General features: G+C 36.4%; 1 protein-coding gene across 3 annotated transcripts in view; it reads left to right on the top strand.

The window, feature by feature from the left end:
* Positions 1–13,147, top strand: part of LOC149255748 (Spc97 / Spc98 family of spindle pole body (SBP) component) — a 334,350-nt gene that overhangs the window by 26,702 nt on the left and 294,501 nt on the right. For all 3 annotated transcript variants that reach the window (XM_089460559.1, XM_089460560.1, XM_089460558.1), the window contains exon 2: positions 7,250–8,032. In XM_089460559.1, coding sequence (XP_089316685.1) covers positions 7,250–8,032 — 783 coding nt within the window. The remainder of the gene's footprint in view (positions 1–7,249; positions 8,033–13,147) is intronic.

A 13,147-nucleotide genomic window follows, 5' to 3' on the forward strand; every position in this document is an offset into this window, starting at 1 on the left:
CCCTTTAAATTTGCTTGTAAACAATGATTTATAACAGGGGAAACCTAGTATTTGACCATATATTGCCCTACTAATGCTATGCAATTCATGGTAATGTTAAAATCTTAAAGTAAAATGATGAAAATGAAAGATAAAGGCATTTTACTTAAATTTTTAACATTACCATGAAATGACTCAGGATGTTTGAGAGCGGTTCTGACCTCATTTGATTTCATATAGAGAAAGCAAAATTTTAGATTTCACTCAAAATCCAACAGACTTACCAGTTTTTTAGGAATTCAGGATTCGATGGATTGCAATGTTTCCATTGCATTTTTTCATGTACAAGGCTATGAAATTACTATTTAATCAAGAGCACCAAGCCCTCTATGTACTTTAGAGTGACTTTTAGGATCGCCACTCCACTATTTTTGAGTTTTAGTTATATCAATTTACTATTCCAGCCTTCAGATTTCAGTCTCTATTATAATCTATTTTGCTTAGTAATAATTATATTCTAGAATGATGAATGATGAATTTTAATTTTAAATCAATTTAGAATCTAGAATTTTAATTTTTTAATCAATGTAAATTCTAATATGGTGAATAATGAATGATGAATATGGATAAGAGTATTTCATTATTGAATCTCGTGGTCTATGGATAATCATGAATGCATTAGTAAGGATGATGAGTATGGATCAATGTATTTTATTATTTAATTCAATTATGTATGTATCATTGCATTTATGCTTTCATTATTGAATATGAATTTGAAATATATATATATATATATATATATATATATATATATATATATTAAAAAAGAAAAAATATTGTATACCGTGACATCCTCCCCTTCCCCCCTAAATTTCCCTAAAATTTGATGGTACTCCCACACGTCCCCCTTGTGCGTCTCCCCGTCCCAGAGTCTTAGTGGAACATTGTGTATCGATGTGGTTGATCTAATCAGTAGGTTCATGTACTTAAAGATTTGCTGATTTCTCCATTTTATTTTCTAGCTTTTCCATCAAATTATGTACTTGATTCAATTTTCCCAAAGGACTGTTGAAATATGTAACTAGGTTTGGTCCTCATAAATATATTTGAGATGTACTTATCAAAAGAATGAAGAAAATATTTTTATTATTATTATTATGACTTGTTAATGCATGGGTTTCATGCTTGGGTCATTATGTTTTAGGTCAAAGTCCTCATTGAGGACTTCTAGGATTTATTCTGAGTCATTAGAGTCATTGCACATTAAAAGAGACCCTTCTTGGGGTTTTGAATCACGTAAAAAGAATTATTTTTAGGTCAAAAATGAATTTAGTCTCCTCCACATCAACCCCGCGTCAAGAAGATTAAGTTGACCTCAAGAAGAGTAATTTGACCTCCATGGAAGGCTATAAGTACAAGGCAATTCGAATTCATTTGAGCATCTCATTCTCTCTCACATAGTTCGATTTATGATGCTGGAAGTTGGAAAAGTGCGAAGTTGAGAAAGGGCTGGAAAGGAGTGTGAGTTTCTGGAGAAGGATAGAAGACCTCAAGATCGAAATTTTGGGACAATTCTCACTCTGTTCTGAAGTGTATCAAGGGAGATCAAAGTTCTCCAAGTTTGGTCAAAGCTGCTGCTGCTACTGCTGCAGGGTTGAAGTTGCTATTGACGCTGGTAGGTTGAAGTTGCTTGTGAAGGGTTGTCATCTGCAAGAAGGATTGAGGGTTGACTTGGTGTGGAGGGAGTCTCTGTTTGGGTCTAGAGTCTTGGATTATCTCGAGAAACTATTGAAGGAAGAATTGTTGACTGGGTTTTCCCCTAGATATGGGTTTTGCCCTAGTTGTATGCCTACATTTGTTGTCTTTGTGTTATTGTTTTGGTAATTGCTTGATGAACTAAAAGATAAAAGAACATAAAGATAAAAGAATAGCAAGTAATTATCTATATAAGAAAATCTTTCTGCCTTCTTGATTTTCTAACATGGCATCAGAGCTAAGGTGAAGAAGAAAAAAAGGCAATCTTGAGTATCTACTAGAAGGGATCTAAAGGATTGATCTAGGGATCATATAAGGAGCTCTTATAAGAAAAGAAGCTCACTATCTTCAAGGACAATGTCTAACACATTAAAGAGTGAGAACAAATTGGAAGCAACATCAAACTACAGATCTTGGAAGAAGAGAATTGACGTCATTCTTGACAAGAACAAGGTCTTGGATGTGGTCAGAGGAAAGGTGAAGAAACCTACCGAAGAATCCAGTGATGCAGACAAGGTGAAGTATAGAGAATTGGAGATATTGGCTATGGCTCTGATGATAGAAAGCATAAAGGACAATCTTGTTTCATACATTTCCAATATAGACCATGCTCAAGAAATGTATGAAGCATTGACAAAATTATTCACTATCAAAAATATTGGTTAAGTAGCAAGCTTGAAGAATGAGTTAAGGACTGCTAATATGATGAAGGATGATATTGTGGCTTCCTTCTTTGTAAGGCTACCAAGGATTAGAGATGAACTTCAAGCCATAGATGAAATAGTACCGGAGAAGGAGCTAGCAATCACTACACTATTGAGATTACCACCTACTTGGAGTTCTTTTGCGTTAGGTCTCAATTGTTGGAAAGAAGCTCCGACCTTTGAACAATTGCGGAATGCTTGCACCCAAGAAGAAATGAGAATTTCTTTAGTATCCAACAACGAAGAAGAAAAGGTGTCAAATGCATACTCCGCCTCTCACAAGAAAGGACAATCCAAGAAGTCAAGAGGGCCAAGAAAGAAGGTTGATATGTCCAAAATGGAATGCTACCAATGCCACAAGATGGGTCACTATAAAAGTGATTGCCTTGACAATCCGAAGAACAAGAAAAGAAGCAAAGATCAAGCCATGTAGCTGAAGAAGGATCTCCAAAGAAGACTAAGCCCAAAGAACTGGATTTAAGGGACTTACACCACTAAAGTCCTTTGATCTAAGTTTTTGTTATTTCACTTTGATTTCTAGTTTTTAGGTTTAACATATTTTGGAAAAACAATTTTTATTTTTGTTCTTAAGGTTATAGGTATCCCTCAAGCTTGGAGGGAGCCCTCACCAACCTCAAAAGATGAGTATCCTATTACGATTTTCATTTTTAGTTTTCCTTGCTTATCTGGTTTTGTTTGCATTAAATACTAATCACATTTCTACTCTTATTTTCCTTGTTTAGGAAAATTTGTTGAAGACTCAAGGAAGAAGGCCTCACAAAAACAAAGCATTGGGATTACAAGGTTTGTTAAGAAACAAGATTTATATTTTGAATTACAAGCTTTGCTCTCTCCATATTCATTCTTGATAAGCTATTACCAACATCTTTTTGTCTAGCTTTCCTGAATCTTAAAGATTCTTGATTGGGTGATTCATCATTAGATAAATCTAGCCTCCTCATATCTTTGATTACTATTGTGAAAACCCTAACTTAAGGGTATGTAGAGGATTATGTGTGAAACCCTAACCTACTTAGGGTTATTGTTGAAAGAAAATGTCTGATATTTTGATGAAGTCATGTTTGGGGTTTTGGTATGGTTATGGAAACCCAGGGTTTTGGTATGGTTGCGGAAACCCTAACTTGCTAGGGTTGAATGGTGATGTCTGAAAAACCCGAACCTTTGAGGTATTGATAATTTATGGTTTGCTATGTTTTGTATTTAGACCCTAGATCATTAGGGTTTGGTAGGGTGTATAAGCAAGACCCTTCTAATGTCTTAGAAATGAAATCGTTGGCATGTGTGTGTTTGTCTGATCAAAATTTGTTATATGTTAAACTCTTATTGATGTTTGTGTAGTTGGGTTTGACTAACACATGCTATGAGATGCCTGTGCATGATGATGGATTCCTAGATGTATGAGTTGACCTAATTGTTGATGATCATGAGTCCTAGGGTTTGGAAATAAGCCCTAGTCGAAGTTTGATTCTCTAGGAAGATAGTATTTGTGAATTCTAGGGTTTTGTAAACAAACCTTAGTAGGAGTCCAAATCTCTGATATATGATGACTATATGATGATTTGAGATTTGTGTAAGAGTGTTGAAATCTGAGTTTTAGTTATGATTGATGTTTGATTGTTTGAGAAAATCTTGGGTTTGCAACAAACCCTAGTGGATGTTGTTACTTTGAATTGAGCTGTGATTGGTTTTGATTGTTGAATCTCATGAGTTTGTATAAAATCCTAGTAGGAAGTCTAACATATGAATTCTAAAGTTGTTAGATACATTGTAGATCTATATTTGTTTGAATTATTTCTAGGGTTTGAAATACATTGTAGTAGGGTATGTCATACCTCTGGAAGGAACATTGAAACCCTAGATGTAATGAAGGTTGTTATGAAATGCTTAAAGTCTTGATGATATATTCTAGGGTTTATGACAAAAACCCTAGCAAGAAATTGAAGAGTATTTGTCTCTTGTTTGTAACTAAGTTTGAATATTTGATGTCTAAAGTTGATTGTTTCTATGATTTTGATATGGTTAACTTCATGCTTCTATAGATTTGGTTGTACTTGCTATCTAAGTTGTGCAGGTACATAATCTTCAATATGGTGAAGATGCTCGGTGATAAGCATGATGAAGAATGTTATAATGGTCATGATAACTTTGATGAAAAGGATGGAAGCCATGAAAGATTCTCCGATGTCGTAGAAAAGAAGTTGAGCCCCTTAAATTAAGAGGGAGCTTGAATGAAAGAAATCTCCCTAAGAGGGAGCTTGGATGAAAGAAATCTCCCTAAGATTGAGAGGGAGCTTGGATGAAAGGTATCTCCCTAAGTTGAGAGGAAGGGCATATAATAGTCATGTTGAACACCTTGAAAGAAATTGAAGAATGTATTTTGAAAGGCTGCTGTGATAAGAAGAGACGGATCTATTTGTAGAATATGTTGCTGCATAAAAAGTAGGAAAGGAAGCTGTATGGTTGAGGAATCTTTTGTCAAGATTCATTTGGAAAGCTCTAAGTCCTACTATGAAAAGTTGAGAAGCAACATCAAGTTGTTTGAAAGACCCTGGAGGTTTGTATCTATTTATGTACATTTGAAACTTTGTTATTAATTGGGCTTGTGTTTGTAAGGTAAATCTCTCGAAGGTTTGATAGCATGTTTTTTAGGGTTGTCTATTAGTTTGATCATGAGATATTTGTTGCTGATCTGTTTAATCGGGGAGGATTTGTTACCGATTGGAATAATCATGAAGTTGAGGCTTTGTGTGTGAGACATTCCTTGGGAGGACATCTGGTCGACACTTTGTGTTGATGTCTAGTTCCCGAAGTAGGGAGGGTGGCGTTGGTCATGGAGCTCTGATCTCAGGTACGCACCTAGATCCCTGGGTTTATGGTTAGTAAGTAAGCCTGATGGTACCCAGAGAGGTAGAAAGATTTAGTCCATCATAGTCCCACCTGGATAGATTGCCCTGGTCATGAATCTAGTCCATGGCATTGTGGTGCCTAAAATTCTTCATGATTCATTTGTTCCGAGATCTTCCTTGTACTTGTACTGATGAATACCTCCCTAGTTAAGAGGGAGTGTTGAAATATGTAACTAGGTTTGGTCTTCATAAATGTATTTGAGATGTACTTATCAAAAGAATGAAGAAAATATTCTTATTCTTATTATTATGACTTATTAAAGCATCAGTTTCATGCTTCGATCATCATGTTTTAGGTCAAAGTCCCCATTGAGGAATTCTAGGATTTATTTTATTTTGAGTCATTAGAGTCATTTTACATTAAAAAAGACCTTTCTTGGGCTTTCAAGTCATGTAAAAGGAATTATTTTTGAGTCAAAAATGAATTTAGTCTCCTCCACATCAAGTCAGTCTCAAGAAGATCAAGTCGGCATCAAGAAGAGTAATTTGATCTCCCTGGAAGGCTATAAATACAAGGCAGTTCGAATTCTTTTGAGCATCTCATTCTCTCTCACATAGTTTGATTTCTGAAGCTGGAAGCTGGAAACATGCGAAGTTGAGAAAGGGCTAGAAGAAGGGCTGGAAAGGAGTGCGAGTTTCTGGAGAAGGATAGTTGAACTCAAGATCGAAAATTTGGGACAACTCTCACTCTGTTCTGAGGTGTGTATCAAGGGAGATCGAAGTTCTCCAAGTTTGGTCAAAGCTGCTACTGCTATTGCTGCTGAGTCGATGCTGCTTGTGAAGGGTTGTCATCTACAAGAAGGATTGAGGGCTGACTTGGTGTGGAGGGAGTCTCTTTTTGGGCCTAGATTCTTGGATTATCTGGAGAAATTATTGAAAGAAGAATTGTTGACTGGGTTTTCCCCTAGATAGGGTTTTTGCCCTGGCTGTCTGCCTACATCTGTTGTCCTTGTGTTATTGTTTTGGTAATTGCTTGATGAACTAAAAGATAAAAGAAGAACACAAAGATAAAAGAAGCACAAGTAATTATCTATATAAGAAAATCTTTCTGCCTTTATTATTTTCTAACAAGGACAAGGTGCTAAGACTTGCTTGGCTTGTCCCTTTATGTAAAAAAATCCAAAAGTATATTCATTCTACAAATCTGGACAGATTTGTACTCTTATTACTAATTAGCGATTCCGCCCATGTGCTGGAGGAGAGCTGGACTGAAGTGTGGAGGGAAATCACTGAGGGGTGGTATCCTCAGTTTGCCCTATGGTTTGTACTTGATGGTTGGACTTTGAATATCTTATAGTGCAGATTTTAGAGCTAACAGGACTCTTTTATTTGCCAACCACTTTTTTGTAAATGCTGATTATGTACATATTGCCTTTGTTTATGAACAATATAAAAAACATTTTCACACACAACAAAATTGCTTTATATTGGTATTATAAGCTATCATATGAATGAAAAATATTGTTTTTTTTCCTGCCATATAGCATATCTTTTAGTTTTTATTATTTCCTAAGTCGACTACCCAGTTTTTTCAGAGCCTGAGTCAACTCTCACTCTTCAGCCCGGCCAAGTCATTCTCCAAGTAGAGTATGATAACTTTGATTTTAGACATGTACTCCTGCTGTTATCTTTAAATTGCAGTAATAACTGGTTAGGCAACCAATGGCATGTTGCATCAATCATCTCTGATAATTGATCATTAAGTTTGTTTATTGTATGGAAGCTAGGTTGCATAACTTGTATGTATGGTTACTGTGTTGGAACTTGGAAGTTAAAATTATTAAATGACATTGGTTGTGCACTGCAGCAAGATCTTTGTGTGCCTCTGTTTCTTGAAACACATGAAATGTCAGCTCAGTGATTCTGTTAATGTCTACTTTGCAGGAGTCTGTGTTAGTTAGATATTCCCTGTATGCATTGCAAGGTGTTTCTTCGGCTGTTGACAAATTGGAGAATCTTTCCAAGGCATTCTGTTCTCAACCAGCTGATAGAAGTTCTCACAGGGTCCCAAGTTTGTGGCTTAGGTTATCTAGCACAAATGCATTGGGAAAACTACTCCATGTGATTGCTCATGCTGGTCGAATCCGTTGTCAACTAGGTGAATTTGTGGACTATTTTTTAGAAACAGGGTCAAAGGTAAATGTGAAGGTTGGAGATTTGAGATACAATGAACGAGATGGAGGTAAAGGCAGGAGAAGCAGAAAACACAAAAGGTCAAATGGATATGAGGAAAATTGCACTATTTTAAATCAGGAAATTGTTACTGAGAAGCCTATGGCATCATATCCACCCTTTAGCCTTGTGAACCAAGCCTTTGCTATTGCTCTAAAGTGCATTTTGCAAGGATATCTTGCTGCTCTCAATACATTGACTGCATCTGTTACTTTTCGTTATTTAAGGAAAAATGATTGTGAATTGCAAGTCTTGCCTTCCCCCGAAGCAGGATGTCTGACTAGTGTGATTTCTCGTGAAATTACTCTTTTGGAGTTGTATTTGCATACTGGAGAATTAAGAACTCACATTCAAGCACTGGGAGCTATCTGCATGCTGACAAATACAAAATCTTGTTCAGAATTGGGTTGTGTTGAACATAAAATGGATAACAAGGGGTTTCAGGGCTTTCCTAGAGGAGCAGATTTGCTGACTTATCTCTACAATCAGCTTCGGGTAAGTCATTTGAGCTTTTCAAGCATGTGGATGCTCTGGTGTTTACATTTATGTTTCAAAATTTTTGAGGTTTTGAAAATCCAATAATGGTTTGAAAGTTTGAAACAACTATTAATAGCATTTTAAATTTTGTGGAATATGTATCACTAATAATTATTTCAGTCTAGAAGGCAAGAGACGCAATATGAATAGTTTAATATTTTTTGCACAGTTAGGCATTTATCTGGACTTGGCAAAACCATCAAATTCAGTTGGACTTCAAATTCCAACTGAACCCAAATTACAACTGATGGCTGTATAAAAGGAGCGATTTATAGTAGAGAAACTTGGGGAAAGAGTTTAAGAATAAGAATTGAATGGACATTATTCTCCTCTGTTCTATAACCTTGCAACAGACTATTTCTCACTGCCATCCTTTTTTAATTCCATAGATTTACTCGGTAAAGAACATAAAAAAATATGGAGCAAGGATATGGCATTTTAGATGATAATTACCAGAGACTCAATATACTGCCAGAACAAGTCTGACTTCTATATTGTGAATATGAAAATATATATTTCTAATTATGTGATCTTTAATTTTATGCTGCCATATAAAAATTATAGAAAGATAATATTTTATAGGTTTCCCCGTCAACTGTCTTTGCAGATACAAACTTTTTTCTTCTCAAATGTCCATCTGTTGGAAGCTAAGGAACAATTATAGTTTATATTATAATGTTCCCTTCTGTTGGCAGCTAAGGAATAATTATAGTTTATATATAATGTTCAGGATTATCTAGTTTAATGCATGTATGAGTTTTAATATAATTTTAACTATATATTTAGAAAGCATGTTATCAAATTGATGCATTACATAACGGGATTGGTTGACATTTTGGATGTAATAATTACAAGGGGCATGCCATTAAATTGTTCCCTCATGTTTGATTCTTGTTGAGCTTGGATTTGGCACTAGGAAGGCTCCTGTGGGATCCATCACTGGAGAAACATGGATGGTTTGACAGGCCAATCCTCCTAAAGAAACATGGCTATCTCTCCTCGGCTTGTTCATCAATCCCTTGATTGACCTCCAAGGAATTCCCATGTGAAGAATATAATAAGAGTGCAGTTGCGCCTGCTTCCCATCCATAATTGTTTGAAGATGCATGGAGGAATACCCTGTGTGGCATTTGATATTCATTTTTTGTTCTGTACTTTCTTATTTGACGTTGCATTATTTTGGCACTCTCTACTATGATATTTTTGTTAGATTCTGTTTATGGGATATATTTTCCCATTTGATAGTGATTATTAAGTATGATTTATGCTCTGTATTTGTGTACCATAAACCCAGGCGTGTAATGAAGGCTTTGAGGCAACATATCTATGTGCAGACAATGTCACGACTCACCTTTCATTGACAGGGTTCTATTATGTATTTTATATCGTGCTTTAAAAAATGGTGCAGTTTATTGGCAATATTCTATAGCTATCAATTAGCAAACAAACTTATAATGTCCATATCTGATTATGAAGTTATAGTAGAAAAGTTGTGGTGGATCGTAAACTATATCTTTTGCTTACGCATTGGAACCAGTAAAACAATGAGTTCTTTAGATCGATTTGTGGTTGAAATGTTTTGGGTGAGCGAATACCCTTTTGTTATTTAACAAGTGTTTCTGGGTGAATGAAAAATGATAAATCCAGTAGATAAGGATACAACTGCATGATGAAGGGACTTATAAATTCAAGGGAATAGTTAAGGAGTGTTAGAAACAGGACAAGACACTCGGTTTTGGATTAGGGGTTGTGTTTTGTAGCAACATTTACTCCCATTTATGGTGGGAAAAGGTGCCAATATCAAGCTTTTGTAGCACATAATGATTTCAAAGATGTTGAATGTTTACACATTTTTTTGAAGTTCTTGATTCAAGAGGGTGTTGGATAAGCCAATTGCAGATTCCAACATTAGATAATGTTATACGTATCTTATGTTGGTGAACATGGCATGAGACCAAAGTGTTAGTAATAAAAGTTAAAGGTTAGTATTAGGTGGTTAAGCCACCATATAGCATTATTAATAATGTATATACAACAGCTGATATATGAAAGAGTGTAAGTAAATTTTTTAATGTCCAACTGATGACCACAAAAGTGTTAGAAAATTGGAAAGGTAGGAAGATTTTCTTATGTTGATAAATACTTGTGATATTTGTGAAAATTCCTAGATCTAACAATCTCAAGAATCCTACTGCAACCAGCAGAATCTACTTCACCTAGATTGTAAATTACATTACATTACATTACAAACTTATTTCAGATTTCTTCTTGAAATATTGAAGTAAATTACTGAAGTAGCGTACACCAAATTAAATATGATTCTGAAACATAGAACCTGAGCAAGGAAATACAAACACATAGGACACTGCTATTATTGGACAAAAGTCCCCGGAAAAACCCAATGCGGGAAAACTGGTGGAACAACTCTGAGGGTTTTATTATTATGCATGAGAAAATCTGAGTACAATTCTAAGATGCTCAACTAGCAATCTGATACAGAAAGAATACTGAACAAAAAACTGGTGAAATGATCTCATCCTGTCACTGGGAGAATCAGTGACTGAACCCGCTGAACTGGAGGCCTTGCGTCACCTTTTGCATGGCCTCTGCGCAGAACTGTGTCACTCCCGACAGTTTCTGCATCACCCTTGCTGGGTATTACACTACCCCTCTTTCGGATCCTCTGTTGGCTGAGAAAATCGATCTTCTGCCTCCCGGATTCACACCCCAGCTTTCGGCCACTAAAACTCGACTTCCCTTAGTAGGAAACTTGACTTCCCCTCAAGGATTGTGCTGCCTTTGCGTTAGCACTGCGTGGGCCAACGTCAGTCTTCCTCTGGACGTCTTTCTGTCCTCTCCCTGCCTTGTACTCTCCGGAAATTCCTTCTTCCGGATTCTCACTACCCCTTTGCTACAAGAAATCTCCTCAATCGATTTTTCCTCCTGAGAACTTCTCACTTCAGAAAATCGATTTTCTTGATCTCTCAATGTGTTTTCCAAATGAATCTCAACCAGTGTTTTACAACTCGGACTCGGCCGAGGATCGACTCCGACTCGGACTCGGACTCGGTAATGACTCGGCCGGCTCGATTTCAATGACTCGGTCGTTGTAAAAAATACATTAAATATTTATTTTTTTTATAAAAAAACATAATTTTAAATATTTTAAACATAATTTTAAAGATTTTCATTCAAGTTTCCAAACACACAACATTATAATATACATGGAAGACAACCATTCAATTCCATAATAACATACCCTGCATGGAGACTGAGTTATTGTGGGTGTTTGTGAGATACTGAGCTGTGACCTGGGCTGAGTTTGGTGCCTGTTCGCGGAACTGATATATGCAGTAAAAAGGGGCTAGATTTATCAGTTTTGGAGGTCCAGCTACAGCCAACCTTTGAGAGGACGTGTTGCTGATTAGAAGACTGTATAAACAGCCTGTTTATTGGCATGTATCTCGGTGGAAGAAGGGCTGAGTTCACAACCATCTAGGAGCCATTATACCTGAAGATGACAATCCTAAAACCACTCAACAAGTGACTGAGAAACTAAAGTTTGTATCACTGGAGCTACCCCAGGTTCCTCTTATACTGTGCACTGTAATTCTTCAAGAACTGTCCCCTAAATAAAGTTGTATGGTGAAGGGTCTTCTGAATCCATATTAAGAGGTGAGTCACATAAATGAACATTTCACACGGTTATATCCAGTAGATAGAAGGTTCAAAAATCAAATGCTGAATCAGGTTTCCCTAAAGCTGCCTGAATTAGTTTGCTGAAAGACTTTAAAGTTTAAAGAGCCATGCACTTGAGTATTTGACTAGCATTTAATCTTTGCCTTGTGTCAGACAGTTAATTTTGATTGTGTCAGACAATTAACTTTGATTCCTTTAATCTTCAATTTGTTATAGAGTCCACAGACTAGTATGACCAAGAGTGCCAGCTTTACATCCTGGAAATTAATAAGTTTGCGTGTTTTTCATTTTACCCAACAGATCATATCTGAAGGTTGTGCAAAAATGTTTGCAAGGATACCGTCAAATACTGATTGTGGTATAGGCATCTATGGTGAATGAGGATACCATGAGATAGTGGTAAGCAAGAGGTCACTGGGCAAGCAAAAAAATGTGAATGGCAAACTAACAGGAAAGATTGGAACCTTAAACAACAAGAAATGAAGCACAATGTAGCAAAAGAGTGCATAGAGTGTGTAAGATTGCATCACATTGGCTATTTGAGTGTGATTTTCTTTTGATGTGCAACCCCACTGATGCATCCAAGTGAAAATTTGCTTGACCCCTACTTACCTTTACCAAATATCAGCAAAAACATGAATTTTTTTTATTAAAATTGCTGCCCAGCCGTCCTTTCCATGACTCGGCCGAGTCAATACAAACCCGGCCGGGTTGACCGAGTCAGCAATGACTCGGTCAGCCGAGCCGGGTCATGGGCCGAGTCAACCTGTGGGCTAATGAAACGGTCAGAAACGGCCGTTTCCATTTCAACCCGCCCGTTTTGTAAAACAATGATCTCAACCCCCTTCTTATATCTTCCTGTTGGACAACCAACCGCCTAGATTAAATCTTAATCAAAGGCTCAGATCGTTTTGGCTTGATTCGTGTCTTTTTCTAGAAGTTTCACCCATGATTAGATTAATACCCATTAATATTTTAATTTTCCTAAGTTTAGACTTAGGAACCCCATTAAAAATATTAATTATTTTAATAAAATCACTTCTGGGTGGAATTTCCCAATATGCTTTCTGGGTTCTTTGGAATGCATGTTCCCAAGCATCCCTGCAAAATTTGAGGCCTAGAGCACATCTGATTCTACCCCAAATCAACAATATTGTTATGTTCTTATTTACTTCTTTATTTCATTCTTTTATCTTCTTCCCATCAAGCGATTATCAAAGCAAAAACATGAAGATCATGGACACTAGATGTAGGCACTCAACCAGGGCTAAAACCCCTTTATAGGGGAAAACCTAGTCATAACTCTTCCTTCAGTAGATTCAAATTGAGATAGACCAAGACCCTAGACCAAAAGACCTTCCTCCTCCACCAAGT

This window comes from Pinus tabuliformis, chromosome 7 (genome assembly GCF_031772625.1).
Source record: "Pinus tabuliformis cultivar Carrire ecotype Pingquan chromosome 7, CPIR1, whole genome shotgun sequence".
Classification (NCBI taxonomy): domain Eukaryota; kingdom Viridiplantae; phylum Streptophyta; class Pinopsida; order Pinales; family Pinaceae; genus Pinus; species Pinus tabuliformis.